Raw genomic sequence first — 16,848 nt, forward strand, 5'->3', positions numbered from 1 at the left:
GCATTTCAACAGAAGCACAATGACGATCTCACAAAGCAAAGATGTCCCATCTTCCCCATTTGCTTCGGCGACCCCTGATTTGGCGTTGGTGCAATTTTCTCAGCATCTCCACCGACTCCTGGGAATCTCTAGTCCATGACCAAAGTGGAGAAGAAACATTTGGGATGGAATTAACAACCTTGGGGCCACACATCAAGGGAACAAAGGAGCCCTGTGTAAGCAGGAGCACAGTAACTCACAAACTACCCACCCGTCTGCCCCATTGGGAGTCATCAGTTCTCTCGCTGGCCTCATCAGTCACCTCAGGTCCCACAGAACCAGAGCGGAAGCAAGTCATCCTCAGTTCCCAAGGATTTGGTGCTTCAGTGATGAGTGATTTCATATCAACAGCAGCTTCTGTGATTTCAGATGGAAGTGACGCCCATACAAGAGGGGAGTGTGGCAAGGGGAGACCGTGCTTTCTTATTGATGAAACAAACATGTTCACCTCAAAGAGAGGGAAAGACAAGTAAAGTACAGATTCTCCATTGTCATGTGATTTTACTAAAAGTTCTAGTTCCCTCGTCATTAAGAGTCAGCCAGTCTTGGTCCTCCACTTCTCTTCCCTCAAGCATTGTAACTGAGACAACTGCAAAGCATCTGCCAAGTTCCAACAGCTCCCAGGGCTCCAGTATTATCCCGCAGCCTCTAAGAATTGATAACTAAATCTCCTTGATGTCAACCCAGGATAAACAATCAGAGACATTCAGAAAACTATTCTTGTACTTTTCTTTGAGAAATTTTATTCATCAGATATGAAAATTGTGGGAAAGGAAAGAAACTATTTTACAGGCAGTCATGATTAATCCAATTGGGCATTGGACTTGGCTCCAAGTGGGTAAAGAACTTGGCTCCTCTTCTAATTGGTGTAATTTGAGGATGGACCAATGGGCAGGAGTGAGGTGGGCTGTTCAGAGGTCATGCAATGAAATCTTAGCGAATACGTCCACCCAGATTTAGCAACAGCATCTCATTGCTTTCTGTGTTATTTGACTGCAGTGAAATGTAGCGAAAATCCTCCCCTTAGTCTCGCTACCCTCTTCTGCTGAACTGGCTTTTCGCTGGAGCTTTATTAATAAAACCCTGCCTTTCCCACATCCCAGACATGTAGGTTGGTGGGTTAATTGGCCACTGCAAAATGCTCCAAGAGTGTAGGTGAGCAGTAGCATCTGGGGTTGATGAGAATGTGCAGAAAATAGAAAGAAATGGAATTAATGTCTGATTAATATAACCGGGTAGATGAAGGCAAGTGGTCAGTGCAGACTTAGTGGGCCGAAGGGCCTGTTTCTATACTGTATGTCTCTATGACTATGATTCTTCTCCTTATACCAACCATGAACTACCCCGAGTTTATCTTCTTGGGTACTGCTCCGCTGGAGAATTTGGCATGTCTTCCTGTTCCTCATTGGATGTGCACTGCATGGGAGAGCCAAAACTACCTTTTGTTTCAACAGTGTACATGCAGCCTGGTGAAAAGGAAACCAGAAAGAAAGGCTCACATTATAGACTGTGCGAGGTCTATGGACCAACAACTCCATTCACTTTTAATGGAAAGTTTAATCGGAACAAAAAAAATCAGTAATCTAGCAGTTGCGTTTAATTCCTGCCTGCTTTTCAAAGACTCCTTTGAGCATCTTAAGTTATATTCCTCTCCATAAATCTTAAAAACTTTAAGTAGAATCATAAGTCCAAAAAAGAGGGCAGTCAGCTCTCACCTGGACAATAGTGCCCTTTTCCTGGGCCCCACTCTTTGGGAAGGATGTCAAGGTCACGGAAAAGGTACAGAGATCTTCTGCAAAGATGGCAGGGGGTGAAGGAATTCAGTTACATGCAGAAACTGCAACTGAAACCAAGACGGTTGCAGGGAGATATCAGAGATTCCAGAATCTTGTGTGCTTTTCATGAAATCACCACGTTGACACTATGGCCAAAAAATGCACCAGCGCATCTACTTCCTCAAAAGGCTAAAGAAATTTGACATGTCTCTGATGACCCTCCCCAATTTTTACAGATGCACCATAGAAAGCATCCTATCCGGATGCATCACAGCTTGGTAAGGCAACTGCTCTGCCCTAGACCACAAGAAATTACAAAGTTGTGAACACAGCCCAGTACGTCACACAAACCATCCTCCCCTCCTACACTTGACACCCTGTCTACACTTCTTACTGCCTTGGGAAACAGCCAATTCTGCATTGTTTTCCTTTACTCTCTCAATGTACTTATGTGTGGCATGATCTGCCTGGATGGCACCCAAGTTTTTTCACTGTATCTCAGTACATGTGACAATAATAAACCAATAATAATAATGTAAGTCTGGTTGCTCCCCCTGTGTGTAACCTGCTTCAGGCCTATAACTCTCTTGGGTCTTTGTACTCTGCAGTTCTAGCCTTTGTTTGACACAACTGTAGTCATTCACCCACTGGCTGTCATGCCTTCAGATGCCAAAGCCACTTGGAATTCCCTCTCTATTCCCTTTGAGAACTTCCTTAAAGTTTGAAAGAGAAAATGCTGGAAAAACTCAGCAAGCTGGGAGGCATCTGTGGAAAGAGAAACAGTCAACATTTTGGGTCTATGACCCTTCATGTGAACTGGGAGAGAGAGATGCAAAGTTTTTAGGTGGAGGGAAGGTGGGGCTGGGGTGTGGAACAAAGGCGGTGTCTGTGATAGAATGAGTCAAATTATTTTTGTTTCAGATTTCCAGCATCTGCAGTTCTTTTCTTATCCTCCTTTAAAATTTGCCTTTAACTAAGCTCTTAGTTACCTCCTCTACTGTTACTGTACTGTGGGCAGGCACGGTAGTGTAGCGGTTAGCGTAACACTTTACAGCTCCAGCAACCCGGGTTCAATTCCGGCCACTGTCTGTAAGGAGTTTGTATGTTCTCCCCGTGCCTGCATGGGTTTCCTCTGGGTGCTCCGGTTTCCTCCCACATTCCAAAGACGTACAGGTTAGGAAGTTGTGGGCGTGCTATGTTGGTGCCGGAAACGTGGCGACACTTGCGGGCTGCACCCAGAACACTCTACGCAAAAAGATGCATTTCACTGTGTGTTTTGATGTACTTGTGACTAATAAGGAAATCTTATCTGTTTACTTGTCAAGGTTTGCTTATAATGCTCTCCTGAAATGCCTTGGAATGTTTTGCAATTTTTAGGACATGATTTGTTGTTGCCCGTGCTAAGTTAGATCTCAGCCATGATGTAAAAAGAAATACAGGGTAGCATAGTCACAACTGCAGGGACATGGGTTCAGTGCTGAGCCTGGATGCCATCTTTGTAGAGTTTGCACATTATCTTCATGACTGCATGGGTTTCCCCCAGGTGCTCTGGTTTCCTACCACATGTCTAAGATGTGCTAGCTGGTGTGGGCTGGCATAACCACAGTACATCACACTCAAGGTGACATTCTTTAATATCACCCTGTCATTTTTTGTCAAACTCAAATCAGCAATGTAATTTGAGTTTAAAAGTTCAAAACGCTTTTGGTCAGTTTAGGCCAAGTCTTGACGTACAAAATTAGGTCACCACAGTACAAACGTGTTGGTTCAGAACCACGTCCCCCTGCTGGCTTGGCTAGTTCTTCAGCACAATCTCACATACAATAACATTTGTACACTTTTCAGAGCATGTAACTGTGCACATACTTCAACAGAACTTAATTGGGTAGTTGCTTCGGGTTATTTGAGTTGTGAAAGCAACTACCTAAATGTGACCTAAAGAAAGGTGGCATAAGTTATATGCCTCAATTATATGCCTTTCTCTCCCTATTACGGGGTGCCAATGTCCCGTGCTGGTCTTTTCCACATGTAGATAACGTGCACTCTGCTAGGAGCAGACCCTGGAAAATAGGGGGACAAACATGACCTAAAGAAAAAATGTACAGGCACAGGATGCTGAATGGAAAATAAATGCTGGTCTTGTCAGTGACACCCTCATCCTGTAGATAAAAAACACTACATGCAAAGCTGCAGCGAGCCTGAAAACAAATACACATACAAGCAAAAATTCATACTTGGCTTGAGCAGTAAGAAAGTCCTACAGTACTTCATGGTCTCCTGTCTAATTGTAACCCTCATTCAGCATCAAGTAAAATCAACGTTCCTTTGCTTAACTAAAAACCTTGTACAACATTCACAAATCATAGTCTCACAGCATAGAAGGAAGAGAGCCAACCACATCTGTACTGATGCATTGAACGATTAGTTACTCTTTCCCTTTAAGCCCTGCAAATTTCTGCTAAGTATTCTTTTAGTTATTGATTTATACAGTTAAGAGAGCAAGATCCAAAACAGGAAGCAAGAAAGCCAAGGTGAACACATCTTACCATGAAAGTATTTCGTTTTAATATGTAGCTTGTTCATGCATTTTATTGTTAATTTAGTTAAGGGTTTAATAAATTAACACTCCAAATACAAAGGTTTGCATGCTGGGAACAGACATCAAGATCTTGTGGGGCTGGGAGTGCAAGCTAAGCATAATGAAACATCACAGAAGGAAATAGAAATGGGTCTTGGAAATATCGTGGAAGGGAAGAACCTTTCTCAGGAGATTGAGCAGCCAAACAAGCAGTTGCATTCTTTTACGTCTACCTACCCAAGTAATATTTCTTTACACTGCAGGAAGTATTTTGACACTTGGAGGTTAGTGTAGAGTCTATCCTCGAATCGCAGCAAAACAGAGAGTGTTGCACTACAATCGCAGTCTTGGGTCTGGTGGAGCATCTCAATTTCATCAAGTGAGTTTCAGACCTGCTGATTTGGTGCAGAAATAGTTGATGGCTTTTCTGTTATTCCTTCACTCCATGTCCTCACAGGAACCAGTCACTCTGCTACTTTGTTTCATTCCAATGCTAAGTTTTCATATCACTTCTACAATATCTTCTCACAGGTGATGGTCATCATGAAGAAACTCCTGAGTGACCAAACAGAAGGGTGGCCAAGAGCGTGTATGCAAGTTGCACCATCTTGGGCAGGACACCTTGATGAACCAACCTAGCCTTTCCTGCCCTATTACTCTATTCTAATGGAAAGGCTGTTGTATGGGCATAGGTAACAGGAGGCTCTTGGAAAATGTCACAACAGCAGCATGGAAATGAACATCTCAGCATCTGCTTTTGTCCAATTACATCTAGAAGCCTATGTTAATAACCAGCATTGGTATGCTTGCCGCATTCTGTGGCCAACCATAGGTTCTACCCCAGCCAAAAGAAATACATCAAATCAGTTTAGAATCATTAAGACAGGATTGGAAACTGATGGCAGGTACAGCTGTATTTAATACAGTGACAATAATCTACAAGGGAGCTGAAAGACTGTGAGGAATCAACAAGCATTCAAGTCCTCTTTCCTGAAGCAAGACCTTGAAGCTAATTTACTCTGTACTGTTATTTTTTTTTACCTGTACTACATCAATGCACTCTGTACTAACTTGATGTAACTGCACTGTGTAATGAATTGACCTGTAAGATCAGTTTGTAAGACACGTTTTTCACTGTGCCTCGGTACAAGTGACAATAATAAACCAATACCAATTTCAACTCCAAATGTAAATTATGGTAACTGACACAAGATCAAAATAGAAAATAGATCAGATTCTAAATAATGACTGATATTAAAACAAATCCTTCCATTAAATATTTAATTGAGGAAGGTCTTGCTCACTTGCGAATCTAGTCTGGTTGCAAAGGTGTCCCGGAGACTTTGGTTGGAGATGGTTCTCTCCAAGGCTCACTGATGGTCGGCAGTTTCTTGGAGATAACTGATCCCAAGTGACAGCAGCTATCCTAAACTTTACTTCTGAGGTAACTACTGGATCTGTTTGTGACCATGTGTACATACCCCATGCTTCCTACCCAACTGCCAATCGATTGATGGGTTTCTGAGGAATCAAAGTGTTTTTTTTTAAACCACTGATGCTTTTTAAACCAAAGACACCGACTACAGAAAGTTAAATCAGAAAGAAATAAAAGACAAGATTTACAGCAAAGATGATGTGAAGCACTGAATGCCTCAAACCAGCCACAGTCAGAGAAAGTAATTGCCAGATCTGGAGGCTCACATGATCAGTGGGGAAGGAAGAAAGGAGAGAAAAGAAAAGAAAAACAGGCAGGTCACTGCGGGAGTAGGTGTTGTAGGTGAGATACAAAAACATTCTGACTACAGAATGGACAAGTTAGGCATTGCTGTTATAAAATATCTAAATGGTGCAATTAGACACAAACCAGCCCTGTTTAACACAAATACCGTGTTTCATGCTACGGCCATAACACTCAGGGTACCACTAAAGTTGATAAAAAGGCACTACAAATATAACTTAGAATTTTAGACATGGTGTTGAAATAGTAAATTGTTGTTATGACACCAATCTTAAATAACACCATGATCTAGAGCCCAAATTTAAAGAATAACAGGTCACATTAACCACCTCCTTCTCGTACCAGTTATGAATTTAATGAGTGGTAAGGCTACAAATCTCTGGTGATTACCTCTCTCCTGCAGTGTTCAATTATAAATAGGGTGGACTGATCAAGCAACTAGATACAAATTCAAAATACCATTACAGTACAAATGCCAAAATACCATTGTTTTAATATAAATTAGTTTAATATTGGCTAGATGCTGTCTGCACATTAGAATTATAGGTGCAAATTATTCAATCTTTATTCAAATCTTGTTAACAGCACTAATTTTTATTTGCAAGAAAAACAAGTGTGTAGAGTCTTGTATTTAAAAAACTGAGATTACAAAAAAGATTCATTTTGCCAAAATGTGAGATATGTAACTGAAGCAAAGAATTAGGCAGAGGATTATTTCTGAGGACCAGTCAAAGACAGAAGAACAAGTTTTAAAATTACCTCAGAACACGTTTCCAGTCAGGTGGTCAATTATCTTGATACAGTGCATAAAACTTGAAAGTTTTTTTTTAAAACAACTAAAGAGATATTGCACAACCAACCCAGTATGGGAGCTAAGTACAGTTGTCACTGAATCCAGCCATCAATGGTGTCAACATCTGTAGAAGCAGCAGAGGCGCAAATTTTTCACCATGAAATAAATATACTTTCAACGAGAACTTGCAATGTTAAAATAGACACGTACTTAAAATGTTATATTACAAAGACCTAATGCACATGCCATCTTTTTGAAAAAAAAAGGGTCCTCCCTTGGGATTTATTTCAGTCAAACAGTAGTGACAGGTTTTTAATAAAGTGCATTCTTGCAAGATTTGCTAGTGAAGCATTGTCTGCACCAAATACAAAATTAAAACATCTGCATTCATTGGAAACCAAACTCACAGCATAAATCTTCAGGAAATTTCATTTTTTTCCCCACATTGACAATTTACTAAAAGAATTATGCAAACTAAAAACCCACAATAGTGTTTACATAATACATAAATACCAAGCATCAATTATGTGCTTCTGATTGGCAATTTTGTCTTTCCAGGCCAAGGTCAAAATTATGCAAAATGGTTAAATATATCGTTCTTTTTGCACAGTCTTACAAGTTGCACACAACTCTACACGGGTCAGATTTTTGGAAGCTTTGGTGCACTAACGACAGGGTTGGTCTCTTGTAAATATCTCCTTCCCACCGTCTTGTAGTCATACGTGCATTCGTGAGTCTCAGCATAGCGATGAGTTGCACAAAAGTTGTTTCCACACCTACAATTTGAAGAACACAATTTAGTGCTCAAACAATCTGTATTTTAATCTTGAGGTACACAGTTATGAATACCTGGTTGGTTTACTTGCAAGCAATATGCAAAATATATTGCTTGCTAATACTTCAAATAGCACCTCAATCTTTGTACTCATTCAATGTAAAACAGCAAACATCTTAAAACACAAGGGAGTTAGGTGGAGTTTGGGAGGTAGGGGTGGGGTGGGGGGGTGAAGTAAAAGAGCAAGGAGAACCATTTTCTTACTCCTTACTTCATGTGTTAAGCGATGTCATTCACATAAAAACAGCCAACAGGGGCTTTCAGTCAATATTGGAATATCCTCAATGTTTTGAATTTTTTCTCCAATACAAGGCCTTTTAAAAAATCATATTAATAAATGCAAACATTAATAGAAATATTACTAAAATATCACTGCACCTTCAGTGAGATGCAATGCCTTAGGGGAAACACGAGTGTGGAGGAATACACTGCAGCAGATCAGTTTGATTGGCAACGCCTTGCTCCTTAATAACAGAATGTTCAACCATTTGAGCCCTGCGGCGGGGGTGATGAGCACACCAATATCAAACAAAAATTATTTAGATTGGAATCAAATAGTTAAGTTGAAATATAATCACCTTTAGACTAAAGTGCCACACAATCACAAAAATGATTAACTTCAGAGGTAGATTAATTGGCCTCTGTAAATTGCCGTTAGTGTGTAGATGAGTGGTAGCATCAGCGAAAAGTTGATGAGAATGTGGGGAGAATAACAAATGGAATTAAATGTAGGATTAGTGCAAGTGGGCTGTTCATGTTTGGCATGAAGTGCCTTTTTCCAAGTTGCATTTCTCGATGACTTGATACACAATTTTTTCAGTAGCAAAACCGTGGGCATAAATCTGGGCCAAAGCGACCATGTGGAAGGCACCTTTTTCACTGGGGTATAAGTGCCCTATAGGTTTAATTTGTTTTATCTGATCAATAAGTGAGCCTGGGTTCACAGCATAAAACTGCTCTTTGATTTGGCAACCACATGCATAGTTTTCAGATTGGCAAGTGTGGGAAATGAAATGGCATTCTGCACAAAGTACGCCAAAATGAGTTTGCAACCTCAGAGGGCACTCCAGCATGCAGCTGAACTGTGATAATCGAACTGAGATAGTTTAATACTAAAAGGTGCATACACTTCTTCATTCTGTTCACAGCATCCGTACCAGCTTGTCATTCCACAATCCACAATGGCCAGGATAATTTAAAAAGGGATTAGAAATGTGCGCACAAAATATAACTGAATATTAACAAGGTATTATTTGCTTCGTTCTTGTATTTAGTTCATCTTAATAAGGTGTAATAAGCTGAAACAGCTATTCCTACCTAAAATAAAAGCACTTACGACTCTCTAACTGACATCTTTGAAAGTGACACTGATTATTGCCTTTTGCTGCTCTAAGAGCACATCATATCTGAAATAGAAATGTTACATTCCTCTTTTCATCACTCACCTCATTAAAGACATATAAAAATATATCTAGAAAACAGTGATTTGACTGTAAACATTTCACGTTATAAACTATTCAATAACATGAATCCCTCTACATTCAAAAATTAAACACTGAAAACAGGACTTACATCACAAGCACCCAAAGGCCTATCAACCACAACTTGCATCCCCTTTGTGTTGATTTAAAGTTACAAGCAACAAGCTGAAGTACAATTGGGAACTTCACCTCTCCCCAGACAATTCTGTCCAACATTTTAAATAGATTGAAATTACTGTCTGTAAAGTCCCAAATATATGATGCATGAAGCAAAATTCCAATATTTGGGAAGTGAAACAAAATGACACTTTTTAGTTTTAAGTGAATAATTTTGACTGGATAAAAGGAAAAATAGTAATTCTAATCTGTACACTGTAAAGGTGTTGGAAATGTGCAAGTGTAAATAGGAAAGTTATGATATTTTCAAAGGTACATATCTAAAATGTACATCTGGTCTTTTGCTTTCACAGGCCTGTTGTAATCTTTTCATTTTAAATTATACATCATCAATGTGTTAACAATGGGAAATCTCCATTCCAACTGCCCAAAACCGGATCAGAACAAATGCCAAGTTTCCCATTTAGAAAAGTATACCACATCCAATTACGTATCTGAAAGACAGGTCTACTTCAGCATTTGACCATCACAAAAATATCACTTACCTGCACTCGTAGCTGGTTGCCAATCCAGTTTTCTTCCCACAAAGGAAACAGTGCTTGGCATTTTTCTTTTTTGTCTGGGTTGGAGCCTTTACTGGTGGAAAATGATGTGTAGGGGTACCCGATGCACCTATTGACATTTTGAAGAACAAATCAGGTAACATTGTTCACTGTGTTATTTTAACTGAAGAACAAGTATCACTAAGAAATCAAGTAAGGACACAAACAGTTGAGAAATGAATGACAAGAAGTTTTGTTTCTGTTTTGAGTTGGGTATCAGGGAGATGCTGAAAATACTTCCTATCAAATATGCAAGACAAACAACCATTCTTAGGAAGGGACTTTGTGGAAAGCCCTGTTTTTCATTCATTCTTAATGGTAGATTGTCACTCAATGTGAAGTATCCTATGAAAAGAACAAATTTAATTTGCTCACATTAAACTAACTACAGGCTAATACCCGGATTGAATAGATTTTTTTTCAAATCACCTCACTGGTTGCTTCTTAACTGGAATAAATTCTGTTCCAGTGATGTACATTTGTTTGCAGAGTGGACATGTTGACAACCCCCAAATCACTTCAAGGACCACTTACACAAACATGAAAACCCTGAACTTCTTGAGAAGTCCGTGCTGCTGCCATTTTGATCACTCTCTGACCATAGACTCCTCATGCAGTCCGGTGGCAAAGTACCAATATGCTGCATTTTCCAAGCTTAAACTGGAAAATTTGCGCATTGAACATCTGGCACAGATTCAGTGTTTCATTCACTACAATGAAGAGGAAAAGCTAGTTTCAGCTCATTTGTATTTTTTTTAAATCAACTGAGCACGTTTTCCACAATTTGTTTTTTAATATTTTAATAGCATAATTAATCTGAATAGTTGTAGATTCAAAAGTAGTAACTCCACTCTAAATGCAAGAACAGACTAACTACCTTTAATGCCCAATGCCTACACAGTGACAAGGCACTGCGACTGAAAGAGGGCAATTTCAGAGCTGTGTATTTTTTTTTAAAATCTTTCTCCACAGCTCCAAGGCAGCATTATAAGCATACAACAGAAGCTTAAAGTGGTGTGTGGATTTGTCCAGTTGGTGAAATACCTTTGTTTTCTCAATGTTAATCCCCAATATATTCAGGTTAGGAGGCCATAACAAACATGTCATCTCTACAAATTATTAATAGCTAACCTGGAGAATGCTTAATGCTTATTTGATGCAAATTAACCCAAATGATCACACTTTGAAATCAAGGTGGTCACTGATGTTAAAACCGTCACAACTATTTTACTATTCCAGACTACTACATTATACACCCTTATCATGCCTCAATCTTTAGAGTTTTTTTTTAATGCAAGCTCCCATCTTTTGCTCCTTAGAAATCTACATTCAACTTTGCTTTGGCAGATAGCTATTGATGAAATTATCAAAATGAGCTAAATGGTATGCGAACCATTGAGCAGGTTTTTTCCCCAGCCTTGTTGGAGGGCAATGGGGAATAAGTAATGTGGATACTGAGAACAGAATTAATTTACCTTTCAAATGACTCTTATGTAAATTGACAACTATCACAGATAAGGCTGGAAATTCCGCCTCAAGAAAAATTAAATGGATAATTCATTCTAATTATTCTTTAAAAAGTCAAATGAACATCAGATGGTTAAAATACCAACATCAGTCAAAATGTACTGCGATAGCTGAGTTAAAGGTGAACTGAAACATTGAAACAAACACAAGAACAAGGTGATGCTGGAGGGGTGAGGATCACTACACCTGAATATTTAATAAAGAAGAGGCTAAGGTAGGAGAAGTAGCACAAAATAAAAACTATCCATAAGAAGTCAAAGTCACATCACCTTACCAGGTGAATTGGCTTACCTATTCGCCTTCCTATTGTTGTTGGTTTGCCAGTTGCACAAAATCCAAGGGGAGACTGGAGGTGAAAGAGAAGAGAAAACATTGTACTCTTTATATATTGGAAATTTGACCAGGGTGAAACAGTGAGAAGCTACGATAATTTGCAATCAGTTGTCTTAATAGTTAATTATTACTTGTCCTTTCTCGGACTGTTTCAGGGCAAAAGACATGCCATTATAACTTTAGAAAATTCTCCCAAAGATAAATAAGGCTATAAATTAGAAGTGTTCACAACAATAATATAATTCACTCAACATATGTAAGGATTCTGACCTTCACCCTGATGGTACATCAATCCAAATTTTTTTGGAATGGGCCAACTGACAGCATGCTCATTAATTATTTCCCTCACCCGTCAACTCTGAAAATTTCTGCTCTGCAAATTAATGGAAGTGCAAGATGATAACAGCATGAGGATGACATGTAGGACCTTAAGTCAATGACAGGGCAACAGCCTTTTGCCTTCATTAAAGTGTAGAAAAAGAAACGCAGCAAGGATGAGAAGGAAATAAGCATGAATTAAGGGTCAAATTAAATGCAAGAAAGGGAATAAAAATTGAGGAATGAGTATAAATCAAGAGCAAAAAATGATAAAGGAGAAGGATTTTCAAAAGTTAACATCCTCCAAGAGTCTTTTCAGACAATCTGTAAAGAGTTCTACTAGAAGTAGGGCTGTACTCAAATTTATCTTAGGAAATGAAACTCGGCAGCTGTCGTTGGGGTAACTGAATGGGAACGGCGACCATAGTTAGAACATAGAACGGTTCAGCACAGAACAGGCCCTACGGTCCACAATGTCATGCCGACATAGCTATTCCCTCCTACCTACAGGATGCCCATATCTCTCTATTTTCCTCTCATTCATGTGCCCATCCAAGTCCCTCTTAAAATCCCCCAATGAGTTTGCATAATTCTACAAGTTTCAAGATAGTTATGGAAAGGGAAAAGTTTAGGTCCTAAAATGGAGGAAGGCTGATTTCAATAGCGCTAGAGGGGGGCCTGGTGAAAGTAGACCAAGAACAGATGCTTGCAGGCAAAACAACATCTGACAAGTGGGAGTCTTTAAAAGAAGATTTCAGGGCCAGCATGTTCTGGTAAAGGTGAAAGGCAAAGATGGCAAGATTAGGCAGCCTTGCATGACAAAGGATATTGGAAGTCTGATCAAGAAAAAAAGCACATGACAGGTATAGGCAACTGCAACTGAGTGAATGCCTTGAGGAATATAGGTGGTGTAGAAGAGAACTTAAGTAAGAGAACTGGATGGGCAAAAAAAAGAGGCCACGAAATATCCTTGGCAGGCAAAATTAAGGAGAATCCCACATACTCTATAAATATATTAGGAGCAAGAGGGTAGCTTGGGAAAAAGTAGTTCCCCTTAGGGACCAAAGGAGTAATTTGTGTGTGGAACCAGAATGTGGGTGTCTGTATTCACCAAGGAGAAAGGCATGGAAAAGAGCAAGTTCAGGGAAGGGTATGTTGATATTCTGGAGCATGACAATATTAAGGATATGTTAGATGTCCTGGAACACGTAAGGGTGGGTAAATCCCCAGGGCTAGATGAGATCTATACCAGATGCCATGAGGAGGGAGGAGATTGCCGAGGCCCTAATGGAGATTTTTGCATTTTCATTAACCATACAAGCCAGAGGATAGTCAAGATCGTTCCTTTATGGAAGAAGGGCAACAGGGATAAACCAATTAACTATAGGCTGGTGAGCCTTACAGGTAGGGAAATTATTAGGGAAAATTTTAAGGGATAAGGTGCATGTGCATTTGGAAAGGCAGCGGCATCATGGCTTTAAGTGCAGGAAATCCCATCACACTAATTTTTTGTAAACTAAGATTTATGGTGGCAGTGTGCTAGACGTTATCTACGTGAACTTTAGCAAGGCCTTGCAAAGGTCCTGCACAGTAAGCTGGTCCAGAAGGTTAAGGCACATGGGTTCCAAGGGGAGCCAACTAATTGGATCCAAATTGGCTTGGTGATAGTAGGCAGAGGGGAGTGGTGGATGGATGCTCTTCTGATTGAAAGTCTGTGATCAGTGGTCTACAGCAAGGTTCGGTACTCTGACCTCTGTCGTTTGTGATAATTTATCAATGACTTGTATATAGGAGGAATGGTTAGTAAGTTTGTGGATGACAGGAAAATTGGTAGTGTTGTGGATAGTGAAGCAGGAAGCCTGAGGCTACAGCAGGATACAGATCAGAAGGAAAGTTGGGCAGAGCATTGTCAAATGGAATTTCGTCCTGAGAAGTATGAGGTGATTCCTTTTGGGAAGTCAAATAGTGGAGCACATATACAGTAAATGGTAGGGCCGAGAGATGTGGATGGCCCGAGGGATCTTGGGGTTTAAGTCCACAGATCCCTGGAGGTGGTAACACAGGTAGATAGAGTGCTGAAGATGGCATATGGCGTGCTTCTCTTCATAGGCTGGGGCACAGAATACAAGAGTTGGAACATCACATTGCAACTTTACAAAACACTGGTTAGACCGCACTTGGAGTTCTGTGTGCAATTGTGGTCGCCACACTATGGGAAGGATGTGATTGTGCTGAAGAGAATGCAGAGGAGGTTCACCAGGACATTGCCTGGTTTAGAGGACTTCAGTTATAAGGAGAGATTGGATAGGCTGGACTTGTTTTCCATGGAGCAAAGGAGGCTGAGGAATGTCTTGACAGAGGTGTATAAAATTATAAGCAGCACAAATAGGATGGATGGTTAGAATTTTTTTCTCGCAGTAGTGGTATCATAAACAAGCGGGCACAGTTTTAGGATGAGAGGAAGGAGGGAAGGAGTTTTAAAGGGGATTAGAGGGGCAAGTTTTTTAAATAAACAGAGTGGTTGATATCTGAAACTCACTGCCAGAGGAGGTGCTGGAATCAGAGACAATCACTATGTTTAAGAGGCACTTACACAGGCACTTGAATAAGAAAGGCATAGAAGGATACAGACCTAACTCAGGCAAATGGGATTAGTCTAGACAGGTAAAACAGTTGGCATGGACATGGTGGCCAAAGAGCTTGTTTCCTATCCTCTACTACTCTTTGACTCTAACAACTATCACCCATCACCTGGAAGAAAGTTTAAATTGATCACTTTTTGAGAAGAAGCTGTTGCGAGCCATCGGAAGAATAGATATCTTGTCACAGATCATAAGGGATCAACTCCAAATTTCTGCAGCAAATTCAAATTTATCTGAACAGTGTAAATGCAGTAATGTCATGAAGCTCAAAGAGAAGTCAAGGGCAAGGTCCAGCTTTTGCAAAGCTAATGGTGGAGCAGCAAAAAAAAATCAGACAGCATCTCACAATGACTCACAGCAATCCATTTCCTTACCAATAATTTCTTACTGAGAGGGATAACTTCCTGCTGAACTCCCTTAGTCTCCTAGTTCAGAGGACCTCTGACCTTACCACTTTTGCTCTTCACCATTCTTTGTGGCAGCCTCCTCCAACACCCACTCCAAACCCTGATGGATGGCACTCAGGAGACTGATAGCAGATTCCTGCCACCAATTCTTCATCAGAAATACTTTGCCATTACTTGATTATCACAGAGTCAAAATTGTGGAACTGACTACTCAACACTGAAATCTTTGCTGCACAAACTAAGCAATGTATAATTTTGTATACCTTTATCAGGTCCCTCTTCAGCCTCCAGGGAAAGCAAACCCAGCCTATCCAATCTCTCCTTAAAACTGAGATGCTCCAATCCAGGCAACATCCAGGTGAATCTCTCTGCACCCCCTTCAGTGCAATCACATCCCTCCTGCAGTGCGGCAACCAGAACTGCACACAATACTCCCACAGAGTGGCAAATTAAATCTAAATTGGCTCAGCTGCAGGAAGCACAGGGCAATGGTAATCAAAAAGGCAAAAAACTCTGGATCTAGGAAACTAATATAAAAACTAAAATGCTGAAACACTCTGGTCAGACAGAATCCCCAGCTTGGTGCCTGACTGCTGACCATTTCCAGTTGTCATTAATGGGTAATGTGTATTTGTGTGACCACAAGACTGTCCCAGTGGAGTCCCACAGTGCTCAATACTTTAAGCCATGTTACTTGTGATGTATATTAATACCTTAGACTTAATTGTAGGGGGAAAACGATAAAAGACGTTTGCCAACAATGCAAAAATTGGCCGTGACAGTGAGGAAGAAAACATTAGACTACGGGAAGATATCGATAGTCTGGTCAGTTGGGCAGAAAAATGTCAAATAGAATCCAGAGACGTGTGAGGTAATGCAACATACTAAAGGAACACAGAACAACACAGCAGGATATTGAGAGCTGTGGCAGAGAAAAGAGACTCTGGAATGTATGTCCACAGATACGGCTAGGTAAATCAATAGTGGTTAAATGATTTAAAAGGTACATGGGATACTTTCCTCTGTTAGCACACTCTGTTAGCTGGAGGCATGGAATTGTACACAAGTCTAGTTAGGCCACAGTTTGAACACTTCGATCTGTTCTGCTCACTGTGTTGCAGGAAAGACGTGGTTACTCGAGATTACCAGAGCTGGAAATTTTTAGCTGTGAGGAAAGATCAGATAAGCTGGGGCTGGAGCTTTGGAACAGTGGGAAGACTGCATTAATGTGTATAAGATTAAGGGGGCCTAGATAGAATAAAAGGTAAAGAACTATTTCTCCATGAAATGGTCAAAAACCAGGGGACAAGATTTAAAGAAATTGGTAGAATAAACACTGCAGTGAAAAGGTTCATTAAAGCAAAGCTGCATTACAGAAGTGATACTTGTTACATTTTATACTAACCACCTGAAGAACATACGACATAGATCTTATTCTAACAATCTGCGTATGCTGGTGACGGGAGAAGAAAAGGAAGCTCGGGGATGTCATGCACTGTGCACTTGTTAGGATCGCACAGAAGTGTAGGACCATGCAAACTCACCTGATTAAGTTCACTTAAAAAAAAGCAGAAATCCATTTGACTGATTGACACAGGCAGAATTTGACACTGCAGGATCAGCATGGCGCAACTGGAACTCTTTTTGCCAATTTGTCCTGTGT

The 16,848-nt window shown here is 40.2% G+C and overlaps 1 protein-coding gene across 2 annotated transcripts in view; it reads right to left on the bottom strand.

Annotated features, from left to right (window-relative positions):
- Positions 1-6,705: 6,705 nt before the first annotated feature.
- The window catches only part of zfand4 (zinc finger, AN1-type domain 4), a 43,719-nt gene continuing 33,576 nt past the window's right edge, over positions 6,706-16,848 (bottom strand). For both annotated transcript variants that reach the window (XM_052041428.1, XM_052041425.1), the window contains exons 8-10: positions 11,777-11,831; positions 9,902-10,028; positions 6,706-7,699 (exon numbers count right to left, since the gene is read on the bottom strand). In XM_052041428.1, coding sequence (XP_051897388.1) covers positions 7,564-7,699; positions 9,902-10,028; positions 11,777-11,831 — 318 coding nt within the window. In that variant the 3' untranslated portion in view covers positions 6,706-7,563. The remainder of the gene's footprint in view (positions 7,700-9,901; positions 10,029-11,776; positions 11,832-16,848) is intronic.

This window comes from Pristis pectinata, chromosome 30 (assembly GCF_009764475.1).
Source record: "Pristis pectinata isolate sPriPec2 chromosome 30, sPriPec2.1.pri, whole genome shotgun sequence".
In the NCBI taxonomy this organism is placed as follows: domain Eukaryota; kingdom Metazoa; phylum Chordata; class Chondrichthyes; order Rhinopristiformes; family Pristidae; genus Pristis; species Pristis pectinata.